Source organism: Barbus barbus, assembly GCF_936440315.1.
Source record: "Barbus barbus genome assembly, chromosome: 14".
In the NCBI taxonomy this organism is placed as follows: Eukaryota; Metazoa; Chordata; class Actinopteri; order Cypriniformes; family Cyprinidae; genus Barbus; species Barbus barbus.
The window spans coordinates 1,584,510-1,612,161 of NC_136742.1; the positions used below are offsets into that span (position 1 = coordinate 1,584,510).

Sequence of the window (27,652 nt, forward strand, 5' to 3'; positions counted from 1 at the left end):
ACATATGACGACAATCCACTTACTGATATATTTAGTTCATTATATTTGAAGTGCCCCTATTATGGATTTTTGAAAATGATGCAGTGTGTAACACAGCTCTAAGTGAATGAAAACATCCTGCAAAGTTTTAAATTTGGAAGTTATTGTCTCTCAAAAGAAAGAGTGGATCATTGAAACGAGTCGTTTTTAAAACGAATCCCAAGCCGTTTCATGTTGACATCAACATGAAACATTAGCATATTGTCTGCACACTTGTTGGTCTTTTCGTGTAGGTCTGAATGAAAATGCAAATTCATTCTTTGCCACTAGGTGCCGCTTTTGCAGCGGTAAAAATAGCCGTTTCCCCGGTAATGCTGTACACAAAGCAGCACTGCCCTCACAAACACTGCTTTAAATGAAATCGACCAATCAGACCAATCACCGCAGATTAGCGTCACGCAAAGGAGGGGTTTGGAAAAATGAATCGTTGAGCGAATCATTTGGGAGTCATTGAACAAATAAGGTAAACATAAATGCATATTATAAGACAATGAAAGTGTTTTTTGACCTTGCATGCATGTCAACCTGTTGTTGGGGACTCCCAAAACCAAAATATGAACCTTTCGTTATCCATAATAAGGGCACTTTAAACATCAGTCAGTTTTTGTTCTTGGCAACAAAGAAAAGACGGTTAATTCAGCCTTCCTTGTTTACCTTGAGTTGCGATGTAATGGCTGGGCCTCTGGTATCCCTGCAAGAGAGACAAAAACAAGAATTTTGTTGGAGGCAGCAAACAATTCAAATCTGAGAGTAATTTATTTCACAGTGGGCTATGCACAACTGCTAAATTACACTTTTAAGAGTTTCGTTTTGAGATTTGTGATCTCAACACACACACACACACACACACACCACGATTTCCACGGGTTAAACACACACACTGTAGGGAGACCCGACATCAAATCCCCCCTCCCACGAAAACTAAAACACACAACACCAAAATCATGAGCGTTAACTGAAACACAGGCCAGGGATGTTAACATGCATGACGCCCACGCCACAGGCAAAGCAGATGAGTCGCGGCACGAGGAGGAGCGACAGAATGGAGCCGGACGTGTGGCGGTGCAAGCGGCTCCATGCAGATGGGCTTCGGGGCATGGATGGGTGAGACAGAGAGGGGAAGTGTGTTCGCATGTGCCTACAGTGATACTTACATCCCTGTACAGCCAAATCTACCGCCCCAAAATCAACCGCATAAGAGTGAGAGAGAGCACAACAATGTCAGTGAGTCAGCAAGCACCTCCAACAAGGAAGAAAAGAAAGCTCTAAATTGTGTATAGTTGAGACAAAGGCATGCATAAAAGACCTCACATACGAGGGAGGGAGAGACGTTTCTCACACGTTCGCCAATGGAGGAGGAGGCGGCATCGCCACTTACATCAATGTAGTTGGCATTTATGTAGTCGGAGGACGGGTCGTCTTCCATTGGCTGCAGGATCACTCGAGAATGATCGTCTACAGCGCGACACACGGCAAACAGAGCAGATTCAGGACAAGAACAGCGTTGTGTTGGCATGCTGCTGACTGTGTGCGCTAGGAAACAAGCTTCTAAACAGCTCTTAACGGTGCATGAAAACATGTCCTGGTCATATTTCACCTCAAAATCATTTGGAAAAAAGATTGATAATTTTTTTAAGATTACTTCCAGTATGACATTATTTTTTATGATGGCTTTCTCTCATTATCTCTCATTTTCTCTCCAACCCTTACAAAGATCTGAGATGACCGAACACCTGAGAAGAGATGATGCCAATCTCCCAGAAGACCTCAGATGATGCAACCCTGGAACAACATATAAAACTACCAACATTTGCTTAATCGCAATCGTAAAGTTTAATCGCAACACATAATCACTGCAGTCAATAGTGTTCATGTCTGTTTGATTAAGTGTAATGTGTCACTAACTGCATGATCCTTACTGTACATTTCTGCCATAGTCAACACTAATAACATACTCCTAAATGTAATGTAGAAACTTAATATTTTCTGTAAAGCTGATTTGCAACGATTGGTATCATGAAAAGAACTAATAAAAATAAAAATGATATATATACATATTTCTCATTACCGCAATGCGTCCAGACCTATACCTACTGAGTTTATTCGTAACTGTACAGAAATAAAACAGTGATGATTGCCAGGGAATGCATGAACTGATGCATACCTTTATTGCAATGTAAAGCGCTTTGGATGAAAGTATCAGGCAAATGTAAATGAATGCTAAATATTTTGAGGGGATTTGGGGGGAAATGTGTTCATTGAAAATGATCTTACTAAAACAGGCCTGTTTTTATGTGCGCAATATAATATCTTAAGATGTTGGGGTGAAATATGACTCGTTCTTGATGTTCATCTTTAAAGCCCCAGCACATGTTGGTTTTCTAAAGAGCACCAGATGCTTTCCAAAAGGTTCTTTATTGACTACAAAACCATCTAAAGGAGAGTGTTTGGAGCCAGATATGAAGTGTACTAGAGAATATCCTACACTCTTACATGCAATGATGTTCCCGTATCGATTCTTCGTACGATTTTGCTCTTTCTTTGCTGCGTCCCAGGAAGCAGACTGACCCTCAAAGAAGCTCTGGAGAGAAACACAGCATGAATTACAACACAGCCAACAGGGGCTAAAGTGAATCAATATCCTAATTTACTCATATTTTCATCATATCTGACAACATCAGCACAACACAGTAGTTTGAATTTGCTCTATGTGCATGGAAATACATGTCAATTTGATCACTGAACAGTTAAGGAAGCATCAGGTGCTCTCAGCAGCTGAAACAAAACAACTTGTTCTGCATCTGGCACACAAACTCCACTGATCAGATTGTGGTTTCATGAAATAAACCGCCAACACTCCTTGCCTGCAACCAGCAAACTCATCAGTGCAAAACATGTGTGGGTATAACGCTGTGGAGGAGGGGTTTCAACGACTTCTTGGAGAAGTGTGACATTTTTTGGATGTTAAAAACATAGTCCACCCAAAAATGAAAATTTGCAAAAAATGTGCTCAACCTCAAGCCATCCGAGATGTAGATGAGTTTGTTTCTTCACGGGAACAGGTTCAGAGAAATTTAGCATTAATCACTGGGCTCAACACTGGATGCTCTGCAGTGAATGGGTGCCGTCAGAATGAGAGTCCAAACAGCTGATAAAGCATCTCAATAATCCACACCACTCCAGTCCATCAGTCTGTCACATGATCTGTGCATATTTCTGTCCTGATTCAGACGAGATTCCTTTTACACTGCGGGAAGTGTTATTATGGATTATGAGCTCATATTTTAGCCGGAATGGACTGGAGCGGTGTGGATTATTGTGGTGTTTTTATCAGCTGTTTGGACTCTCATTCTGACGGCACCCATTCACTGCAGAGCATCCATTGCTGAGACACTGATGCAGAGACACATTTCTACAAACCTGATGAAGAAACACTCATCTTGGATGGCCTCAGAGTGAGCACATTTGAAGCAAACTTAAATTTTTGGTAAACTATTGCTTTAAAATAGTTCATTTGAACAATGGAAGATGAGGGCAAGGTTTGAAAGCAATCTTTATTGTTTCCAGTTATTTTTGGTGATTCAGAAATGACACACGTTAGCTTTAAGATGACTTAAGGGTTCGTCATCAGTCAGTGTGTGCAAGCACTAGACTGACAGCTTTGACTGTTGTTGTTTTCGCATGTTCACGGTCTAACCTCATACTCCTCTTTGAAGCCGTAACTGTCGGAGGTCTTCATCAGATTGATGTGCTGCAGCAGGTCGGCCACCCGTATGGCAGGATGGAGCTGTCCGGTCTGATAGGGCGACTCAGTGCCCTCGCAGTGGTAGCGCGGGATGTCCAGCAGTCTGCTGTTCTCGGCCGCTGCTGTGTGGTTCTCGTCTGAGAAAGGGGTCGGGAAAGATTTATTGGAACGCACACTGAGGGCTTCGGACAAACCTTTGTACATGCTAAGCTCAAAGGACTCGACACACACACACAAAACCTCCCAAATGCATATACAATCCCAGAGTTGTGCACTCTGAACAGGACAGAGGCTTTCTTCACACACACTTACCAGTGATAGGCACTTACGGGGCAGCGGGAGAGAAAAGAGTTGTTTAGTTCAGCGTCAGCTCAAACACACAGGCTCTGTAGTACAGCTGATGGGGTGAAATGGACTAAACATATACAGAACACAGCTACAGGACACTAAGACGAGGGGAGCACAAACAAAGCCACTCTCTACATCACATCCAGACTGGTGGACTTTTGCATTTTTGAAGGCACTTCAAATTTCACTTTGGCTGCAGTTTTTGTGGAGATGCAGAAGCCACATATGTGACCCTCGAGCACAAAAGCAGTCTTCAGTCTCTGGGGTATGTTTGTAGCAATAGCCAAAAATACATTGTATGGGTCAAAATTATCTATTTTTCTTTTATGCCAATAATTATTAGGATATTAAGTAAAGATCATGTTCCATGAAGATATTTTGTAAAATTTCTACCGTAAATATATCAAAACTTCATTTTTGATTAGTAATATGCATTGCTAAGAACATCATTTGAACAACTTTAAAGGAGATTTTCTCAATATTTAGATTTTTTTGCTCCCTCAGATTCCAGATTTTCAAATAGCTGTATCTAAGACAAATATTGTCCTATCATAACAAACCATACATCAATGGAAAGATTATTTATTCAGCTTTCAGATGATGTATAAATCTCAATTTTGAAAAATTTACCCTCATAACTGGTTTTGTGGTCCAGGGTCACTTATACAGTATATATATATATATATATATATATATATATTTATATCGGACCACAAAAGATATCTCCGACTATTATCAAATGCACAGGAATCGCAACCACAGGAAATGATTTACAAGCAACCCCCGTTGAACAAAGACGAGCGCACATTTTAGAGTTGCTTCTACACAGCACTGGCCTCCATCTTGATAGACACTTATTAAGGTTTCTGCAGACTTTGATAATCAGACTTTATTCGGTCACGACTTGTAAGGGACTAGAACTTCTCTTCATCGCAGATGTCAGAAAGACGCAGCTGTTTGGATGAAACGTTGTCCTCTACACTTCAGTGCTGTCTCTGCCAGAGCCGTGGCCTAAGGGGACGTTTTAATAACCCACCGTCATCATCATCATCATCATCATCATCATCATCACACCGCTGCAGAAAACGTCTTCTTTCTTGCTAGGTCTGTCATGTTAGCTCTATGTTAGCATCAGACACTGTTAACCCAGATGACTGGAGTTATATTAGGTTTACAAGTAAGCTGTCAGTTCAGTTTCGCCATCATCCTACGAGCTCCGGGAACACTCATAATGCCATGTGGGTGCTGCGACAGTGTGTGTGTGTGTGTGTGTGTGTTGAGGCTTTGCTAAAACATACACAGCAGTGCTTTCCAGTTGATTCTGCTTCCAGATTTTTACATTGAGCATCTGGTAGTTCTAAAATGTTTAAGTAATGAGAATCTTTTAATGATAAATTATTAATATCCCTTGTGAAAAAGAAGTATACTTTAGCATACTTTAAAAAAATATGGAAATAACATTCTTTAAAAGAATATATGCAATATGTGATATACTGTATATAGACACTTAATTGCATGTTCATTGAAATGAAATTAAAATACATGATAGTTTAAATTTATATTAAATGCAATTAGTTGGACTTTATAGTGTTTTTTGACCCACTAAAGAAGGATTTCAGAACATTTAAATGTAATTTCATGTTGACTATGAAGTATGGTTAGTGTTACTGCTGAATGCACTGACAAAGATAAACTAAAATATACTTTCTATATGTCATTTTCATTCAATTGTATATGTCATTTGGGTAACACTTTATTTTGATGGTCCATTTTGAACATTCTGTTGATACTAAGTAATGTTGCAACTACATGTCAACAATCTCTCAATAGTATTAGACTGTCTGCTTCATATCTGCTAACTCTTTATTGTGAGGGTCTCCCAACAGACACTCTACTGACTGTAAGTACATGTCAACTTATTCTAACCCTAGCCCTACCAGTCTCCTAATACAGTACTAACAGTCTAATGAGAGTCAGTAGAAATGTAGGTGCACTGCTACTTATAGTCAACAGAACGTGTTAAAGGGACCATCGAAATAAAGCGAAACCATCATTTGTATTTGTAATTACACATTTGTAACAATGTAATGAAGTTTAAAATTTTTAAATGATTTTTAAAAAATATATGAACTTTAAATGTAACATCAAATAACACACTAGAATTCTAATCAAGATCTTTACATGTGCTTTAGTTTGTTAGTCAACACATTAAAATAAGTGAGCTTCTTTAAAGCACAACAAAAGACTAAAACATGATTTAAAATGTACTGCAAAGCAAAACTGTTCATTTGACAATATTATACAGTGCACTTTGTAATAATGCCAAAGCACAGTCAGTGGTTTTCTCTGCTGTCTGTGACTGTTTTTGGGTCGCAACCCACCAGTAGAGAAACTTGGTGATATACTGTAGAGTAGATCTTGTGTGTGTGTGTTTACTTTAGATGACCAAAATTCCTAAAAGTCCCCACACTGTTAAAAAAATTAAAAAAAAAATTAAAAAAGTTGAGCAAACTCAGTTTAATGTGCAATACAGGAGGAGCCGTGGAAATGACTGAGAAACCCTGTTCTATGTAACACAACAGGAACATGGTGGGAGGGGGGGGGGCTACATGAGTGATGCATGCTGGGTAATGGAGGTCTTTATGTGCAGCAGGAGTACTCAGCTCAATTCAGTTCTCTCAACCTGAATCAAACATTACCTCATGACTTGAAGTTATTTAACTAATTGGGGAGAAGTGTTTGGCTGGAACTATGGACAAATTAAAGACAACATGAAACCGTGCTTCACTTTTATAGCAAAACTTAGTAATTATGTAGGGAAGGGCTTTATTTCAATCATTTTGATTTGATTAGATTGGCCTATATTGTTGGTTAATATCATTTCCTTGCTCACACCTCTTTTGTTACGAGAGGCGAAGAAAGTGAACACATCTTGAGGAAATATTACTAAAGCTTTTTTTTTTCTTTTACCGTAACATGCACTGATTTGATGTAATTAAAAGACCAAATGACATACTAAAAACACGTAAACTGGATTTCATGTTGTCTCTGAGCCATGGCACAGGCTGAACTGAATTGCTCTGTTGAAACTCCAGTCACAGTCACAGACACGGGCACACCATACACCCAATCCTCACCTAATACAGCTGTCGGCACGAGAGGGTCATTAGGCACTGCAGAGAAACATGCAGAGTTATCATAAACAACAACTCAAGAGCTGAGGATGTTCAGAAACTGAGATCAGAGCTGCTGCGTCTGCACTTGAGATTTTACTCAGAAGCGCATGTTGAACGTGGGTGCATTTTGCACGATATCAGGTCATTACGAATAACTAGCCTGGATGCCTTGTGAATTGCAGAGGCACACTAATCACATTAAATACGCTCGCATTGGGTTGGGCAAGAGAGAGGTAAATAATCTAAAACTACTGATGTTATAGTTGTCATTACACACACTTTCTTCACGTGGGCCGCGTTTCGGTTTTTACAATGTTTTCCTACACATATCAAATGGAAGTTTCAAAATCCTCAGACAAGCTCGATATGATTCTACAATGTTCCAGTTGACGTGATGTAAGCTGCACTTGAGTACTCACAGCGGTTGCTGAAGTTGTGCGAGTCCATGAAGGTGACGGACATGGGCTCCTCGGCGTGCAGAGTGCTCTGGTCTGCATAACTGCGATCCATGGAGTTGACCATGTGCGTCATCTCCTGACGGGTGTTTCCGATGGCATCCTTGCGCTTCTTGGCGAGCTTCCTGAGAAACCAATTAAAGACAGAATCATTAAAGATCTACTAGTCCAGAAAACAGCCTCACTGCACCCTTCACCCCACCCAAAGCACCCACATGTAGGAATACACAACAGACAGGAGAGAGAAGAAGGGATGATCCGAAAGGAAAGCTTTAGTTCCGTGGTAAACCACAACTCTGAGGAAACTTTTAGGAAATACTTGCAAATTAGTGGATGTGATTCAGAGAAATAAAACCATGCCTGTTCAAACTGCAGATCAAACGGCTCTCTTTGTCTATTTGAACACGTTTTACTATCAAAGTTACTACTTTACTGTTACAAAATTACTTTTGGCATTTATGAGGGATTTGTTGTCAGTGCAGTGCTTGAAATTGTAATTCAAAATTTGAAAAAATAAGATTTATTTTTCTTTTTTCATAGACAAATTAGTAAAAAAAGCTGTTGTATTCTTGATTAACATGACGATAAAACTGCAGAAAATCACGTACTTAATCAGCATTTTTGCCTTGTTTTCATGAACAAAGAGCTGCATGACAAAATGTGATAGGAACTTGTTACAGTGCAATTAACCTAAGATTAATTTATATAATTAATAAAATTATTTTAAAGTAGATCAAGGCTGCCTGTTCTTTTTAGTTAAAAAAAAAAGCAAAAATATTTAATTTATTTTGCAAAATGTGCATTCAAACATTAAGAAATGAAAATCTAAAGAAAGGATTTAACTCAGGATTTACGTGTACAAAAGGACATCAATAACATCGAGATGAATAAATCACGAGGAGACGTGAGCTCTGAATTTGTCTTATCTTATGCACTTTTACTTAAAATAAATCAGTCTTGGTTTAAGGTTGATTAGACGTTTGTAAAACAAGACTAAATACTGATCAAGACTTTTTTTGCAGTTAGAGATTTTCCATGTCAGTGTCAGTTTTTTAAGGTTGTTTGTGTGTTTAGAAAGCAAATATAGAACCGATTTGATCTGAACTGAGAAATATATTCACTTATCATGGTTTTACTTTTTTTAAAAGTGACATGTCATGTGATGAAATGCAATTTGGAGCTGCGAAAGATGATTTGTAATGCAAATGATTTATGCAATCTCTATTTGTTACAAGATTTCTATGCTCTTTTTGACAAGAATAGATGAAAGCAGCAATCTCTTGATATCTGACTGAGGTTTTGTAGAGATGTCAGAGGAACTCTTAGAAAGCCATCAAAGCAGCGCTCGAGTCGCCTGCTAGATTGAGCTGCTAAAGGCCAACCGGGCACACATGAAAAACACCCTCTTCACCAAATGAGTGAACGGATGAGTGTGTGAGGATGAGAGGTGGATGGAGACACGGTGAGTAACTATTCCACACACACACACACACACACACATGCACACACCCAAAACCAACCCCCCCAAAAAAACAGACGAATAACAGACACAAGTGCAGCATTCTTTTTTCAAATAACACCGCTTGGATGCAACCGTCGCCGAGCATGTCCAAGAGCTACTACAATGCAAAGGAACGTGATTGGTCAAAGCGATTTGTGTTTTCGCTTGAAAAAAGGATACTGCATCTTTAAAAGACTAACAGGACTAGCCATAGACAGAGAGCAGAGAGCCCTGCATGTTAAGTCACCGTTTTGCTTTTGCTTTGGTCTGAGCGTCTCTGTTACTTACAGGTAATATGAGTACGAATAGTAGCTCCTCCTGGCGAGCGAATGAGAAACAGCACAAACAGATGAAGAGATATTGGTGAGAGCAATGTGGGAATCAACCGTACCAACAGAAGCAACAGATATCTAGTCAACAGCAGTTGTGATGGAAGCTTTTAGCCTGATCTCTGATTGAAACATGCATGTCTTGTACATTTGCGTGCAATCTGAAACCCTATTCACTTGACAGTCATCAGTTAGAAGGAGGAAAAGAAACAAAACGCAATCAGAGCATGCTAAATTTCTGGCTGCTCGATTTCATCATGCATTTCAGGCGCTCTGAATTGATAAATCACTGCAATAAACCTTGAAGCACAGATGAGTTAAAAAGATTAAAAAAGCCGTTTTTAAAGAAAAGAAAAAGAATCACACATGTGGAGCACAACCAAAAAGGCAGAAAAAAAATATTCCTGCAAAATAAGCAGCGTCATTGACCACTGTTTTAAAGATGCAGTATCTTCAGTTTGACCGGAAAACATTGATTATCCATTGCTCAGCAAAGAGCCGTTTGTATTTATCGCTGCGTGTAGAGGTTCAGAATATGCACACATTTATTCGTTTTAATAGGATGGTAAAACACGCAAAAATGAAGCCGCCACAAACTAAAGGTCCCACTTCTGTCAAATGTGTTGAAATGTGTTGAACGGTGCACTACACTCCACCTAAATAAAGTGTGGTTAGTATAACAAAAACAGATTTCCATTCACATGAGACAAAGACTCAAATACTGCTCACTTGTCTCGCATCGGACACTTCTGGAATGAAAAATGCAGCTTCTAAGTACTTCTGCACAGAATGAATGAAGAATGGAGGAGGATGAAGAATCAGTGCTAGTGCTGTTAGATCAGGGTGCTTTACTGGGATCTGAAGCCCATTCAAGAGAAATTACAAAAAAAATTAAATTCCCCCACAACACAAAATAAATACATCAAAAGCCCACTCAATAACACTTCATATTTATTGTGCACTTCTACCCCAGACAGCAGCAACCACAGCATCACCAGAACACACACAAGTGTGTCCCAAAAAGAAAGAAAATTCAATCTGAATGCACATAAGACTGATCAGCTTGAATAATACGCTCCGTTGTGTGCGTCTGCACTAAATCTCACTACATCTCTGCTTCTGCTACACTTTGTTTAGAGAACTCTGGTTATTTAACACTAGAGAAATGATCCTTTTACTCATTAAAAGTATTACATTTCTATTTATTTAATCATCATCATCACGCTTGAGTATTGCAATATGTCATGCAGAGACAAAATAGTTTATATATGCACAGTATAAAACATTTCCTTCCTTGAACCCAGCTATTCTAAGATGCTCAAAGGAGCCCGAGTCTTTAGTTACTGAAGATTGCTCTAGGCTGCCAGTGCAACAATGAATATACAGTACGAACTGTGTGTATTTGAGTGTTCATTCAGCTTTCTCACTAGAACTCAAAACAGCAGAGACATCTAAGGTCAAGAGGGAAGGACGAGGGAGGAGAGACACAACACCCCAGCGAGGGCAGGATCTTTAGGGGAACAATGAAGGAGAAGATGAAACTCTGGAAACAAAAACATGCTCATTTTAACAGACTACAAGTCGCAAGCTACAAATTCATGAAGCTTTTCACCTCAACCAATCCATATAGTATGTAAAACGATTAGAACGCTCTCAGACGTCCTTTTCTCGCTTATATAAACATTCATGAATTGCATTTCTCCAAAAAAATATCCAAACATCATTAGAAGAGAGTAAATTTGATTCGCACCGGATCTGCATCTTTGTAAAGGAGCACAATTTTTTATTTTTATTATTTTTACAGTGTGCTTTCAAATGTAAGTCAACCTATATGCCTCATTACATTATAAAAGAGAGCTTTTGCAAACGATGCCAGCTAATGTTTCCAGTCTGGTCTGTTAAGAGCGCTGATTTGTGCTTTAAACAGCCTGCTGTTCAAGAAAACGCCACATGATGGTGCCATTAGACAGAAGCAGCAAGCACTGCAGAGAGAGAGAGAGAGAGAGAGAGAGAGAGAGAGAGAGAGAGAGAGAGAGAGAGAGAGAGAGAGTGTGTGTCAGATGATCTGGAGGAGGTGGACATACACATAAAACACCCCCCCCCCCCCCCCCATCAAAACAATGAGCAGAGAGGAGCAGAGCACAGGCTCTTACCGCCGCTGGAACTCATTTACAAAAGATCATCTGAGCAAAACACACTGTCTCGCTTTAGATTCACACAGTCATGATCAGCTTCCTGACACCTACAAACACACTCTGTTCATCCATGTTCACCTCAGACACACATCAGCTTCCTCTACAGAACTACACTAAAACACACAAGCAACTTTTCCACTAGAATAATGCTGATTCATATGATTCTGCTCTCAAAACCACTCTTCAGAATCAAACAACAACCGCCTGACATTACTGACTACTGTTACTAATAACCTGCCCACAAATACAGGTGCCATATCCAAGGCTTTGTTTACGAATGTTTTGAAAAAAAAGAAAGAAGAACTATAAAGTCATTTAATTCAGTGTCTACACTGTAAAAAATAAATAAAATTTGAGCAAACTTAAAAGTTTAAGGCAACCACTGCTCCGGGTGTGTGCTCACGGTGTGTGTGTGTTCACTGCTGTGTGTGTGTTCACTGCTGTGTGTGTGTGTGTTCACTGCTGTGTGTGTGTGTTCACGGTGTGTGTGTGTGTTCACTGCTGTGTGTGTGTGTTCACGGTGTGTGTGTGTGTTCACTGCTGTGTGTGTGTGTGTGTGTGTTCACTGCTGTGTGTGTGTGTGTTCACTGCTGTGTGTGTGTGTGTGTGTGTGTGTTCACTGCTGTGTGTGCGCACGATGGATGGGTTAAATGCAGAGCACGAATTCCGAGTATGGGTTTCACTTTCACTTTCACTTTCAGCAGATTTTTGAGTTCTCAACTTTTTGTTGTATAAACGTAAAACAGCAAGTTGAGAAAACTCAGAAATCTGCTGAAGCTGGTTGCCTTAAACTTTTAAGATTGCTCAACTTTTTTATTTTTTTTACAGTGTAGCCCATCATATTTCATGCAATGGTCAGCTGTTATTCAAATACGTAATAAAAAAAAATGTACACATGATATTTGTTAATAACGTTTTTAGATAGACGTGGAAAATAAAGCGTGACATTTACAGATTCAGCATTGTTGCATTCAGAGTTTTCAATGTATGATTCTGCAAATTCTCTGGAAATTGAACAGTTCCAGCGCCGTGATCAAAAGCTTGGGGTCAGAAAGATTTTTTCTTTCTATTTATTCAGCAAGGATGCATAACATTGATTAAAAGCGACAGCAAAGATATTTATAATGTTTAAAAAAATCGATTTCAAATAAATGCTGTTCTTTTTAACTTATTATTCATCACAGAATAAAAATTTATCACAACTGTGTTCAACATTGATAATAATCAGAAATGTTTGTTGAGCAGTAAATCAGTATATTATTATGATTTCTGAAGATCATGTGACACTGAAGACTGGAGTAATGATGCTGAAAATACAGCTGCAGATCACAGAAATACATTACAGTTTAACAAATATTCACATAGAAAACTGCTGTTTTAAACTGCAATAATATTTCAATTTTTTTTACTATTTTTGATTAAACAAATGCAGCCCTGGTGAGCAGAAGAGACTTCTTTCAAAAACATTCAAAAACCTTACAAACCCCAAACCTTTGAATGGTTGTGTGCATTTGACTGTGTTTGTACTTTTGCTATACATGTTTTGGAACGTTCACATGAATAAAAATCTGATTCTCTTTTAATGGCTTTAATTGAGATTTCGCCCTGTTACGCTGAAAGGCAGAGGCTGGGGAAACGATCGGCCCCTGGGAGCCGTGTAGTTGCTGACGGCGGTGGTGGTGATGGGGCCCCTGCGGCTGCTCCCTGGGTGCTGATGAAGTGATGAGATGGCAGTGGAAGGAGGATGTTGGTGTGCTCGTGGGCATTTCAAGAGCCAACACAAACGTACTGTTACGGCACACATTCACAGAGCCAAATGTCTCTATCCTACCTTTTCTTCACCAGCAGGATGGCCACGAGCACCAGGAGAATGAAGACCAGCACGGCAGAGCTGATGCCGGCAATTTTCACCACTTGGTCGGTCTGTTTGGCCGGGTCTGGAATCACTTCCGGCTCCTCTGTGGCCCCTGAAGAGAAAAAGCAAATCTTCTCTAAGTGTTAAGTTGGAGCCATGGCTTAGCAGTTAGAGCGCATGCTCCAATGCGATGAGATGAAATGCAAGCTTCAAATTCAATTCACGATTTTGGTCGAATATGAGGTTTTCACAAAAATGAGTTCAAGTCGTGACGTATTGTCAAGTATGGTGACCCATACTCGAAAATGGTGCTCTGCCTTTAACCCATCCAAGTGCACACACACAGCAGTGAGTAGTGAACAAATGCACACACACACACACACACACACACACCGTGAACACACACCCGGAGCAGTGGGCAGCCATGCTGCGGCGCCCAGGGAGCAGTTGGGGGTTCGGTGCCTTGCTCAAGGGCACCTCAGTCGTGGTATTGAGGGTGGAGAGAGCGCTGGACGTTCCCTCCCCCCACCTACAATTCCTGCCGGCCGGGGGCTCGAACCCGCAACCTTTCGATTACGAGTCCGACTCTCTAACCATTAGGCCACGACTTCCCCAGTTCGACTTCCCCAGTTCGACTTCCCCAGTTCGAGTTCATTAAGCCCTCGTCTAGCGATGCTCCAAATAGAAGTGAAACATCTAAAATGATCTTTATTTGTTTGTTTTCTGAGGGGAGTACTTTTTCTCCGCTCGCTTCTCACGCTGAATAGATAAATAGATTTTTACATTTGATTATTTGGTTTTCTTATTTCTCTTATTTCATGCTTTTGTTTAAATGTTAAATGAAAAAAGTAATAAACTACACTTCTTATATTTGTTCATTTTTGCATCTGTTCTTATTATAGATAGAATAAAAACATAGCTATGTTGCGATTATTAATATAGTAATGATCGTTACGAAAAGAATAGGATGCAGTGTTGCTAGGTGATTTTTGCTTTGGAGCCTTCAGTAAACTCGATTTTTTTTCTCGTCTTTCTTGACTTTGCTAGCTTTGTCATCGTTAAACAAGTGTAGCTCAGTCTTTTTTTTTTTGGTTAGATTCCAACAACACATATATCATTTTGAAGGTATTTTAATGGAGAATGTAAAAAATAAAAAATAGCATGAAAGTGTTCTGACCACAACATGAGCTTTATTTGTTCCTCCCGCTCGGTTAAAATGCCTGGACGTTTCACAAGCTGACACCAGTCTGCTGTGTGGTATCTTTGCCAAAGCATAACAGAATGGGTTGAAAATCACTGTCGGATATGTTTCTCCAAACATTGGCAGACAACCACAGTATCATTCCATTGTTGAACGCTAATATTATTACCTGGCACGAATACATTATACAGAACACAAAAATGAGTCTGCTCTAAAAATAAAAATATGAAACAGTTCAAAGAGGAGACGCTGCCTCAGAGCACAGCCTAAAGAACAGAGTGTGAAGGATACGATGTTGAGCTAAACGGAATGTAAAACCTCTGGGATTCTGTAAAACACAGGAGTAAAGCATCATACTACACAGTGTATTCTCCAGGCCTGCTAAAATCACTGTAGTACACTGGAGTTCACACAGCAGCAGAGAACACTGAGAAGCCACTGATTTTAACACTGATATAGACATAATCTGGTTTAAAACACAACTGATTGGGGTTCCCTTGTGAAAAAGAAGTGTGTTTAATAATTGCACTGAATGTGCACTTGTAGTGTACCTCAAATCCTTAAGGATATCTTTTTAAAATATTTACTTAAAGACAATATAATATTATTGAAATAAAAGGCCACTTTCATTACTTTTACTTTGTAATAATGTCATATGTGACCCTGGACCACAACACCACTCATAAGGGTCAATGTTTCAAAACTGAGATTTATACATCTGAAGCTGAATAAATAATCTTTCCATTGATGTATGGTTTGTTATGATAGGACAAAATTTGTCTGAGATACAACTATTTGAAAATCTGGAATCTGAGGGAGCAAAAAAATGTAAAAGTTTTTAAAGTTGTCCAAATGAAGTTCTTAGAAATGCATATTACTAATCAAAAATGAAGTTTTAGAGCACTTCATGCTTCCTTCTGCTGACAAGCTTTATGGAGATGCTGATTTCATTTTCCAGCAGGACTTGGCACCTGTCCACACTGCCAAAGAACCAAAAGCTGGTTCAGTGACCATGGTGTTACTGTGCTTGATTGGCCAGCAAACTCGCCTGACCTGAAGCCCATAGAGAATCTCTGAGGTATTGTCAAGAGGAAGATGAGAGACACCAGACCCAGCACTGCAGATGACCTGAAGGCCGCTATCAAAGCAACCTGGGCTTCCATTACACCTCAGCAGTGCCACAGGCTGATTGCTCCATGCCACGCCACATTGATGCAGTAATTCATGCAAAAGGAGGACCAACCAAGTATTGAGTGCATAGAAATGAACATACTTTTCAGAAGCCTGGCATTTCTGATTAAAATATCCTTTTTTTATTGATCTTATTTAATATTCAAATTTTCTGAGACACTGAATTTGAGGTTTTCATTATCTGTAAGCCATAATCATCGAAATTTCAAGAAATAAAGGCTTGAAATATTTGACTCTATGTGTAATGAATCTATATGATATATGGGTTTCACTTTCTGAAGTGAGTGACAAAAAATATGACCTTTTTCACGATATTCACATTTTTTGAGATGTACCTGTAAGTGTGCTCCAGTGTAAGTGTACTGCAGTGGTGCTTCAGGTCTGTAACCCTGTCAGAAATACATCACTGCCGACAGAAATACTTCTCGAGCAGCGTTCTAACAGCACAAGTATCATTACGGCATCTAGGGGTATTGATCCGAAGCGCTGCTGAACTCCAGCTCGGTGCGTATGACATTTATGGCGGTCTGGATGCTGACTCCACTCATGGCTTTGCCTGTAAAAGCTGCATTGTGCGATCTGTCTGGGAGGCAGGAGTAAATGGATCTCCGGTATGTCCTGAAGCTCTACTATAAGCTTTTAAGAGTGATAAGGCAATGACCCGCTGACATGGGCCTCTTAAATAAAGCCATCAGCTGTACTCTCCTGCCTCTGGATCTGTGGGGCAGCTTATTTCTACTCAACAATAACACTCAAACAAAAGCCAAGCCCCGTCACACGGCCTCTCTGTTCTTTACAGCACATTTGGGAGAGTGAGCAGCCTGGGGTGAAATGACCAAGACACAGATCACTGCTGCCCTAATGTCCTTCATCATCAAAGCACTCTCTTCCTCTTCCTTCGCTTTCAGCACTGATCACACGAGTGCTGTGTTAGCTTCAGATGACCTGTCTGCATGACACAAATACCAATGAATGTCAAAAACACATATCTCTGTCAATAACAAATAACTCGGGCACGATCTGCAGGTCAGATGTTAAACACTATAGCACTGGGGAATAAGCAGGTTATATTCTGCTGCCGCACTACTATTTTTATTGGCCCTGCCGACTTTTCCAACATACAAAGATGTTATTTTATTTTTCAGCAGCGTAGTTTTATAAGTGTCAGACAAAAAAAAAATAATAATAATAATTTATACCAAACTTTTTTTCCCCAGAATATTTTTTTATACGTTCTATTTTTGAAAACTCTGCGACAGCTATAACTGCATTACATTAAGACTGGAATTACATTATAAATGTGGAATTACATTATATGACTTTTAAAACATAAAAATAAGTACATGTACTTATTGTGTCCATATTGTTTTACAAAACACTCTAGCCGCTATTGAGGTGGGATATGGGTAAGGTTAGGGACAGGTATGGTTTAAGGTGTAAGGGATGGGTAATCAGGGTAATTATAAATGTAATTACAGAAATTAAATTACAGATGTAATCACATGCAGGTATTTTAAAAATATATAAGTAAATATAAATAGTTAAGTTCTAAATAGAAACTCTCAGAAACCGTCCACCTCCCCCAGCTCCACCTGTACAGATCTGTGACGGCTCATTTCCGCAGCAGCATGTCTTATATGTGTGCACAGGTGTAGCAATACTACTACTATACATAAACAGGATTTCTCTATTCTAAAATAGTTCATACATAGTCAATATTTATTGGATTTCTGCTGGATCATTATGTTCATGTACTGTTTTTGAAGGTTATTATAGCCTTCTTATACTACGGGGCCGTTGAATGCTTGAATCTGATTGGCTGACGAACGTTCTGAGGTGTGCAATTATTTTCAGGGAAACGCACGGCGAACGTAGTTCCAGGCAGCTTTCTTGACCGCATTACAGTTCCATATCACTTCGCATCGTTGTCAGTCTGCCCTGACGATTTTATCAGTTAGCCTAGTGTAGCAACTTAAAGGCTACACATGACATTTCTCACTAGCGAGGTAATAACAGCGCTGCATCTTAAAGCAGACTTACAGTTTAGAGACGGTGCTTCAGAACACTGTTGAGGGACACACAGAGGTAGCCTAATTCATACAAGCTCTCTCTCTCTCTCTCTCTCTCTCTCTCTCTCTCTCTCTCTCTCTCTCTGTTTCTCTTTCTCTTTCTCTGTGTCTCTGTCTCTCTCGCTCTCTTTCTAATAACTTCATTATTAACTGCATTAGTCTGCTATCAACGGCGCAAGCCTCCATTGCCAGCTTTAAAATGACGTTTTGGAACTAGCAAAAGAGTCGTTGGATGAGATGCGGAAGAAATAATCCTACTCACAATAGCGATTTAAGTAGAAAAACCGGACGAATCCCTTGAAATATATAATCTGATCGATGTCTTGAGGTGTGGCAACCGTAGTATAAGCGGAATAATTGACTCCGGACCGTTGAATTATTAGAAAAATAATGCACACCCGAGGTGTAACGGCCACTCCGCTTCGCGTCGTGGCCGCATCACCACCTCGGGTGTGCATTATTTTTCTAATAATTCAACGGCCCGTCGTCAATTATTCCTTACTTATCTTACAATTGTTACCTTAAAGAGCTATTTCTACCTGAATTAACCTGTAAAAATAAGTGAGTTTTGTTGATATAAATCAATTTATTTAGGTGAATTCAGTGGTGTTAAATAATATTTTTGACCAGTTACTAAGAGTAAGTGTTATTTTCTTCCTGAGAATAAATGTAATCTATAACCCTGTCCCCCTCACCCACACACAGAAAAAGCAAAAACTGTGACCTTACTGGCAATCACTTTTGACACTTGGGTGTTTAGGTGATTAATCGGTGGCGCGTGTGCTTTTAGATGCTGGCCTGTATTGGTTCAGACACAGAGAAAAACACTAGGAGCAATTCAATGGAAATTGGATTACGTCCATTTTGGAGATAAAATTCCATGCTTAAAAACAAAAATGTATTTTTGTTGCTAAACAACACATGACGTGGGCTATATCTAATCCGTTCTGGGAGTGCTCTGAGCCGCGGGCAGACTTTTATCATTCGATTTCCTGCTGAAAAGCAATTAATGAAGAGCCAGAGGAGGAAATAATATGCAATAACTCAGAGGAGACACGACCGAAGGTACTGTCATTACCACAACAGCACACTGGCAATACATATGTGCATCACTCCATGCAGAAAAACACATCAGACTTTTAGCTGGACAAAATGTACAAGAAAACTAATGTCCAATATGCAGTTATGATCATGATTTATGTTGATCATGATCATGATTTATATATATATATATGGAAAATCACAACTCTGCAAATAATAACAAAATATATGCAATGAAAAAAAACAAACTGAATGCTTCTGGGTTGGTTCAGTCTCAGTCACCCAGAAGCAAAGGCTGTGACACAGCAGTACGGCATATTCACACATTTCATGAAGCAAATCAAATTTATATTCATAAAAAATGCCAAATTCTGGGTTGCGATTTTAAGGAATAAGAAATAGGTAACGCTTTAGATTACAACCCGCAACCTACTGCGTAAGTAAACAGCATTTACAGTGTAACTTTTCTGTAATTATAGTGTACCTATTCAGTACCTCCGTGTAGGTATAAGGGAATAATATGTGAAGTTTGGGAAATAAAGGGGTAATAACCTGTAACATTACAAATTATTTCTACTGTAAGTATTTTGAAACTAAGTGGTAGCTATTCTAATATTACGTGGTATGTAGGCTACACAACAGTCTTATATTTGCAAGCAATTTAGCAAAAACGTACACTGTGTAAGCCTACTTTTTAAACACGCTAGGTTATTGTAGAGCTGCACGATTAATCGAAAAAAATCACGATCTCCATTCATAAATGCGATCTCATTTCTAAATGACGGCGATTCACTTCCGTGTATTTCCCTGCATTCAGATCATGCTGCATTCACGCGTTATTGGTCACTCACACAATAACAAAACACTATTAATAACACCAATCAATCATAAATCTGATCACTTTTCTCCTCTTCCTCATTGGCCACGGTCTGCTGTCACTCACGTGACGTGTAACAAGGCGGCAGACCTAAACGGAGTCAATAGGCGCGTTCGCAGAATGATCACCGGATGACATCAAAGTACCACGAGAGGATAAGAGAGCAGTCGGATCCTATGCATTCAAATCGCTCTTGCGGTACTTTGATGTCATACGGTGATCATTCTGCGCAGCGCTGCTTCAACGGGGCGTCAGCATCAACGCTTGACGGAGGGTGTGTCTGAAGCTTGGTGCTGACCAGAGCCGCTGAGAAACAGGCTGTGTCCAAATTCAGGGTCTGCATCCTCCTTAGGATCCTTCCTACCCGGTTGAAGGAGGAGGGATCCTCCGACGTCCGCAAAACCCGGAAGTCGGTGTTTGTGAATTTGGACAGCCTACCCTTCTTTCAGTTCCCTCCCTTACCCGTTGCTCATATCCTGTCGCCTAGCAACCGTGACAGCGCCAAGCAAGAAGCGGGAAAATGGACAAACAAAGAGTTATTCTCCTCATTTTAATTCTTTTGGAAGAAATAAAGCAATTAAATAAATTAAATACTTTCTTTGCTCGTTGTCGGAGAGTTTTTTATATCAGACTACAAGACAGTCACATCCAGGTAAGCCATTATAGCCTATTTTTATTTGTTTTTAAGTATTCTACTAATTTCTCCTACAAATTCATTGAGCCGAAGCATAAACTTTAGCTTGTTTTGTCAGAGAAACTTCACTACCGCTCGCTTCGTCCGCCATTACGCTCTGCCGAAAAGAATTATGGGATAGGTAGGACGGGAAAGGATCCACCACACCCATCCTTCCAATTCGGGGAAAAGGAGGACGTATTTGTGGGCCGCATTTGAAGGATCCTACGAATTTGGACAGCCTTTGTCGCGGCGCTGTGACGTAACATCCTTCAAATGAGTACTCAGAAGGATGCAGACCCTGAATTTGGACACAGCGACAGAGTTGCGACACGCTTTGATCTCGCCGCCGCGCGGTCACGTGCTTCACGGAGCTCCAAACAGCTCCGCGCTGTCCATAGGTTTGAGTGGGATTAATAGGGTCAGACAACAACAAAGTAACAACGTTTGTCTGTGGAGTTTAATGAAATAATATTAATGGATTTTTCTTGTTTAACTATGGAGGAGTAAAAACATAGTACAATGCAGCACACAGGATAAGGCGGTTACATTTCTTTGTATGTAAAGTATAAATAGTGTAAACTTCTTAATAAAGATTGGAGACCTGAGGCAGGACTTTGTGTTTTTGTGTTACACTTATTCCTGTGGATGTGAAGACCAATGATGAAATAAATTATGCTTATTTAAAGAGTATAAGAAATCTAAGTAGTATGTAAAATGTGTTATTGTATTAATATATATTTCTTCATCTATGGTCATCTATTATTCACATTTTAATACAATATTATGTTAAAATATAAGATACAATATGCATACACAAGTGAATATCAATGAATGCTAGAAAAATGCTAGAAATGGTTTTAGCCATTTTCCAAAAAAAAATTATAATTTTCGCCACCATCTGACCAATTAATACTAGCACTTACCTATTCTATTTATTTAAAAAAAAAATCATTGCTATGTGAACTGTGCTAGACTAACTGAGACTTGTATTGTGTTGCTCTTTCGTTGGTCTGTTTGCTTCTACATTGTAAGCTGCTTTAGCTAAAAGCGTCTGCTTAATGACTAAATGTAAATGAAAAAAAATGTAAATTTCAGTTTTGCAAATACTTCAAAATAAAAAAGGCAACCGACTGTATTCATCAAAATATTTTATTATATAATATATCCACGTTATCTAACTGCAAATATAGCATATACTGTCCTATTATCTAAAAATAAACATTAATTATAACACGTTCATAAAATATAACTACTGGTCAGATTTCCGAGAGGTAAACTAATGCGTTAAAATGGCAAAAAAATGCTGTAATTTCCTCAAATTTCTGCCGACTGTGCTTGAGAAGCACTGAAATGAATGGGCTTCAATGCTGAAACTATGACTGTGTCCAAATTCAGGGTCTGCATCCTCCTTAGGATCCTTCCTACCCGGTTGAAGGAGGATGGATCCTCCGACGTCCGCAAAACCCGGAAGTCGGTGTTTGTGAATTTGGACAGCCTACCCTTCTTTCAGTTCCCTCCCTTACCCGTTGCTCATATCCTGTCGCCTAGCAACCGTGACAGCGCCAAGCAAGAAGCGGGAAAATGGACAAACAAAGAGTTATTCTCCTCATTTTAATTCTCATTTTAATTATTTTGGAAGAAATAAAGCAATTAAATAAATTAAATACTTTCTTTGCTCGTTGTCGGAGAGTTTTTTATATCAGACTACAAGACAGTCACATCCAGGTAAGCCATTATAGCCTATTTTTATTTGTTTTTAAGTATTCTACTAATTTCTCCTACAAATTCATTGAGCCGAAGCATAAACTTTAGCTTGTTTTGTCAGAGAAACTCCTCTCCCACTCCGCTACCGCTCGCTTCGTCCGCCGTTACGCTCTGCCGAAAAGAATTATGGGATAGGTAGGACGGGAAAGGATCCACCACACCCATCCTTCCAATTCGGGGAAAAGGAGGACGTATTTGTGGGTCGCATTTGAAGGATCCTACGAATTTGGACAGCCTTCGTCGCGGCGCTGTGACGTAACATCCTTCAAATGAGTACTCAGAAGGGTGCAGACCCTGAATTTGGACACAGCCTATGGGTTGTTTGGAGCTATCGGCTGCTCCATGATACGCTCTACTTCCACATTCCTCAGTTCCTATGGAAGCCTATGGGAGTGTCTAACTCTGTTTCTCAACGGCTCTGGTGCTGACGCGCCGTCATAGTGATGACAGCCAATCACATACTTTTCTGGTGCTGCATGAACGGGATTGGCTAGCGTCTGCGCTAGGGTATTTGCATAAGGCGATCTGATTGCTGACACCTGCGTTGGCGCTTGAAAAGTTTTCAACTTCTGCCACGTGCAACGCCAGTGAAGCGACGCGAGGGACCCACAATTCAGTTCGGCAACGCTTGACGTCACTCCATTCAAAGTAAACGAGAGGCGTTGATGCCGACACCCAGTGTGAATGTGAATATTTTTGTTTATTGTTGTTAATGTTCTCTTATGTTCAACAACTTAAAGCTTTAAAATTATTCACTTTAAGGGGTCTACAATAAAGAAAAGAGACAATTTTTTGTTACTCCAGCACTTTATTATACTGAATGTCCTGTGTTTTTTTTTTTTTTTTTGTACTTGAGTGCAGTACATTTTGGTTGAAAAAATGAGAATCGTGTAAGAGAATCGTGATCTCAATTCCCATGGAGAAAAATCATGATTCACATTTTAGCAAGAATCGTGCAGCCCTAGGTTATTGTTTCAATTCCAACGCTCGGTTGAGACTGTTGGGTTGGGAAGCTGACTTGATTTGACCCAATTTGGGTGGATATCAGTAATAAAAGTAACCTGACGGTCCTGGGTTAACAGTGTTGCCAAGTCTGCGGTTTTCCCTGTGAATGTTTTTTTACCGGGGGAACCCCCCTCAAAACAAGGTTGGGCTAGTTTTGAGTAGCAATTGGGTGGGTTTTGTTGTGAAAACCTGGCAACCCTGGTTAGGAATGTGGTGGTTCAAACGCGAACGGTTCTGTGTGCGACAAAATCCGTGTCTGCAATACTGAAGATGGAAACGTGTGGAAAATAGGAAAACAATAATCGAAGCACAGAGGAGGGACAACTTTGAAACTGTCTGAAGTGTGTTGGTTTAAAACTGGAGCAGTGAATGTGCTGATCGGGAACTGGAAACAGCTTGAATGGCGCTTGAGACGAGTCTATGCGCGTCATGTGTCGAAAATACAAGGAAACTAATCAAAGCGAAGAGGAGAGAGATTTTTGAAACTGACTGGAATGTGGTCTTTCAAAACTGGAGAGTTTTGTCCGAGTATGTTCTCACAACATTGAGCAGTGAAGCCGGGAACTGAAGTAAGCAAAACTGGTGCTTGAGGACGTGGATCAAAACGGTAAAATCAAAGACAGTAAAATCTTGTCAGTTCGCTATAATACATAGTTTAATATTGACTTCAGTGTTTATTACTGTGTTAATTGACGTGAGGTGGGGTTTTGGCCATAATAGTTTAACTTCGTCAGTGGGTGAAAAACATGAACAAATTGAACAAAATCTTAATTTTGTTCTTAGACTTTTCAAAAGAATTTGGTTTAACTGTATAAGCTGTATAAGTATGGAGTTGCTTTGCTTTTTCTGAACTGGTGTAATACATTTGTATCTTTTATTATCTGTTACCTGTGTTGATACTGTTGTCATATTGTGTGTGATTGTAATTTAAAAACCCAAATTTCAAATAATATTTGAATTAAATAAAACAGTCACCATGTTTACTGATACAGTATATTACCTGATATATACTGTATAAACAATCATTTTAGAGCAATTTGTTACTTACCCTGTAACTGCATGGAATAAGGAGGGAACAAGCACCACTTTAATTTACAGCCTGCAAATGTTGCATTTACCCTATAAATATATGGAATAAGGGAGGAACACGTTGGGCTTAAACACAGAACAAGTATATTTGCACAGTAATTACACAGAAAAATATTGCTCTAGTTTTATTTTAACTGATGGCCAAACTAAATCCTTTTTTTTTTTTTTGCTATAAAAACATCACAGTATACATCCACTGAAATACAAATGTTGTATCATGCATTTTTTTCTGCGAACAGCTGGAAAGAGGTAAGCTTGTTTTAAGCTGCACTGAACCTTGATGGTATAGTTATTTGGTGATAGTGGTGTTGAGTAGTTGCAGCTGAGATCGACGAATAAGCTTTCATAAGGTAAGCTAACTTGTGAATTATACATCATAGCAGAAACTCATTAACTCATTTCACTAGATGTCCAGTTTTGTTGTTCAGTAATCATCATGTTTTCTTTAATAATATAATGGTTAAAAACACCTAGGCCTATAATAAAATACCAGTATCAAATTATGCAAAGAATATTGTCTTTCTAAATCACTCCTAAACACAAGATTATTGTTTAGGCCATACCACGTAATATTAGAATAGGTACCCCTTAGTTTCAAAATACTTACAGTAGAAATGATTTGTAATTTTACAGGATGTTACCCCTTTATTCCTCAAACGCTGCATATTATTCCCCTATACTTACACTATAATTACAAAAACGTTACGTTGCAACTTCAGTTTACTTATGCCGTTCTTTGCAGGTTGCATATCTGGTTGTTACCCCCTTATTACCCAAACGTAACATATTGTTCCCTTATACCTATAGGTACACTATAATTACAGAAACGTCCACTGTAAATTGAGTATACTTACGTAGTTCTTTGCGGGTTGCAATCTAAAGTGTTACCAAGAAATACAACGCTTGAACTCCTTTGTCAACAATCCTGAAGCAGACACACTCAAAACAAAATGCTTGCACTTCGTGACTCCTTTGTGCTACAGGAATGATTGTTAGACGATAAAAAAATAGCTGGGTAGTATGCTCAAAAGTTAATCCAAAATTATTTTGAAAATATAAAAAATATTATTAGACATGTAGTTACTAAAAAAATGAAATATATTACTAAAAAATAGTCATGAGATCCGGTTTGCCAGGTGCATCTCAACATTACATTACACTGTTGTCTTCTCTAGTTTCAAATGGTTACTTAAAAGCCAAAGCAGCAGAGCACATCACGCCACACAGGCAGATTAATGTCAAGCACTTTCCGGCTTCGGTTACTGTGGCTATGGATTTTTCATTCTTTATTTTATTAGCTGTGTTATGAATGGCAGTGAAATGCTTTGTCTTCAAAGTTATCACACTGTTTCTAGCAGGACTGAGAAGTACTACAGCCAGCTCTCCACCATCAATTTAAAAATATAATTATTATAATTTTACCCCTTCTGTATCAGCACTTTACCACAAATAGATATTTTTATAACTTTTTCATAGTCCTGCAGTCACTGATCAGTACTACTGAACACGGGCTACGCTCTTATCATTGGCCTTGCTCTCTATGTGTGCTGCTGATTCCTAACTTTATTCTTCTGTAGTGTTCATTGTTGACAGTGGAGTAATAGTGGAGTAATATGTGGCTGAAATGACAATAAACTTGACTCAAGACAGGCCTGGGCTGAACCTTGATCTTGTGTGAGGCAGTGTCACATCCACACATGCCAGACTCTAAAATCAGCCAATTTAATATGCACAAATACATGCAATCCATTTCCACTTGTACCAAGGCAAAATGGCACAAATGCAAAAGCATGCATTTTTGCACATTAAATTACATATGAAAATCACACACTGTGCCTTTTACATAGCAGTATATTTCAGTCTATTTTAGTGCATGTATTTGGAGATGTTTATAAATGTGATGCATATGTACAGTAACTGATACACGCATCTGAACAGAATAGGCAACTGTGAGCAGGATGGTCAAGCTTTGACCTGTCTATCTGCACCCAGTGTGTCTGTATTATCAGACACTGTCCCACTGCATATACCAAATTTGTTTTTCTATAAGTCTGCTAAAAGCTCAGCGCACATAACACCAATCACCCCCAGACTGTAGATGCCAGAATTGAACCTGCTCTTACATCATAACATCAGAGACAGAGAGAGATTAGAAGCAGACCGACTGGAGAAATGAATGGTAGATGCATGCTCTCAATTTGAAGGGCTTACCTTTAAAAGCCAGTTTCAAACACTGCGTTTTACTTTCCTGAAACACAAACAACAATTTAATGTTAATTCTCAAAACTCTAGTAACAGCTGAGCAGAATCACATCAACATATTGAGCAGAATGCCTGCAGCTGCAATAGTCAAAACACTAGAAGGCCATATTTTGATAATTTCTGAGTATTTGTCACAGGTGTGATTGACCTTGTGATCTGTTTAACAGTCATACCATCACATGCATTGCACCAATAAAGGGCCTGAAGCAACACAAACGTCAGCTCAAGGACAGAACAGATCAAAGGACTGTGATCCTGTGTCAGTCCCATCACACACTCTCAGTCACTGTGTGTGTTGATACGAGGGATGTGTGTGTTTATTTGTCATCTGCTGACCTTCTCCACGCTGCTGACTGCCTGAAAGTAGATGTTGTAGTTTTTGCGGGGCGCGAGGGGGGCGTTCCAGTAGCCGTGGTACGTCTTGTTGTCTCCCACGGTAAACGGCAGTGGTTCTGGCAGATTCCTGGGCGGGAGCTCCGCTGCGAAGTAATACGGCAGCCCGGCGCTGGCGGCGTTCTGATAGGACACCGGCTCACGGTAACACTCCCCGCCGCCGGCCTCCCGCCGCACACGGTGCGGGTTGATCTCCCTCACAACGATCTGATAGGCGCTGTTGATGACGGACAGAACATGACAGTCAATCATGACTCGAGTCAGCACTACTAATTACATTTACACCAAGAAGAAAACGTCTCACTTTTCACCTCTCTCTAACATAATCATGCACAGAAAATCAAAATGGCACCACTGTCTTCATGCAAAATAATACATTTGGGAAGATATTTTGCAATGTGAGCTGGGATATTCATGCATAATCCATCTAAACTCTTGTCA

The 27,652-nt window shown here is 39.5% G+C and overlaps 1 protein-coding gene across 4 annotated transcripts in view; it reads right to left on the reverse strand.

The window, feature by feature from the left end:
• LOC306880534 (receptor-type tyrosine-protein phosphatase kappa) overlaps positions 1 to 27,652 on the reverse strand; it is a 222,949-nt gene that overhangs the window by 21,976 nt on the left and 173,321 nt on the right. For 2 of the 4 annotated variants that reach the window (XM_079434103.1, XM_079434102.1), the window contains 9 exons: positions 27,155 to 27,428; positions 26,768 to 26,804; positions 13,620 to 13,755; positions 7,728 to 7,888; positions 7,270 to 7,305; positions 3,737 to 3,921; positions 2,533 to 2,620; positions 1,418 to 1,494; positions 694 to 730 (listed from right to left, as the gene is read on the reverse strand). In XM_079434103.1, the coding sequence (XP_079290229.1) occupies positions 694 to 730; positions 1,418 to 1,494; positions 2,533 to 2,620; positions 3,737 to 3,921; positions 7,270 to 7,305; positions 7,728 to 7,888; positions 13,620 to 13,755; positions 26,768 to 26,804; positions 27,155 to 27,428 (1,031 nt within the window). The remainder of the gene's footprint in view (positions 1 to 693; positions 731 to 1,417; positions 1,495 to 2,532; positions 2,621 to 3,736; positions 3,922 to 7,269; positions 7,306 to 7,727; positions 7,889 to 13,619; positions 13,756 to 26,767; positions 26,805 to 27,154; positions 27,429 to 27,652) is intronic. The other 2 variants (XM_079434105.1, XM_079434104.1) reach the window with 1 other exon arrangement.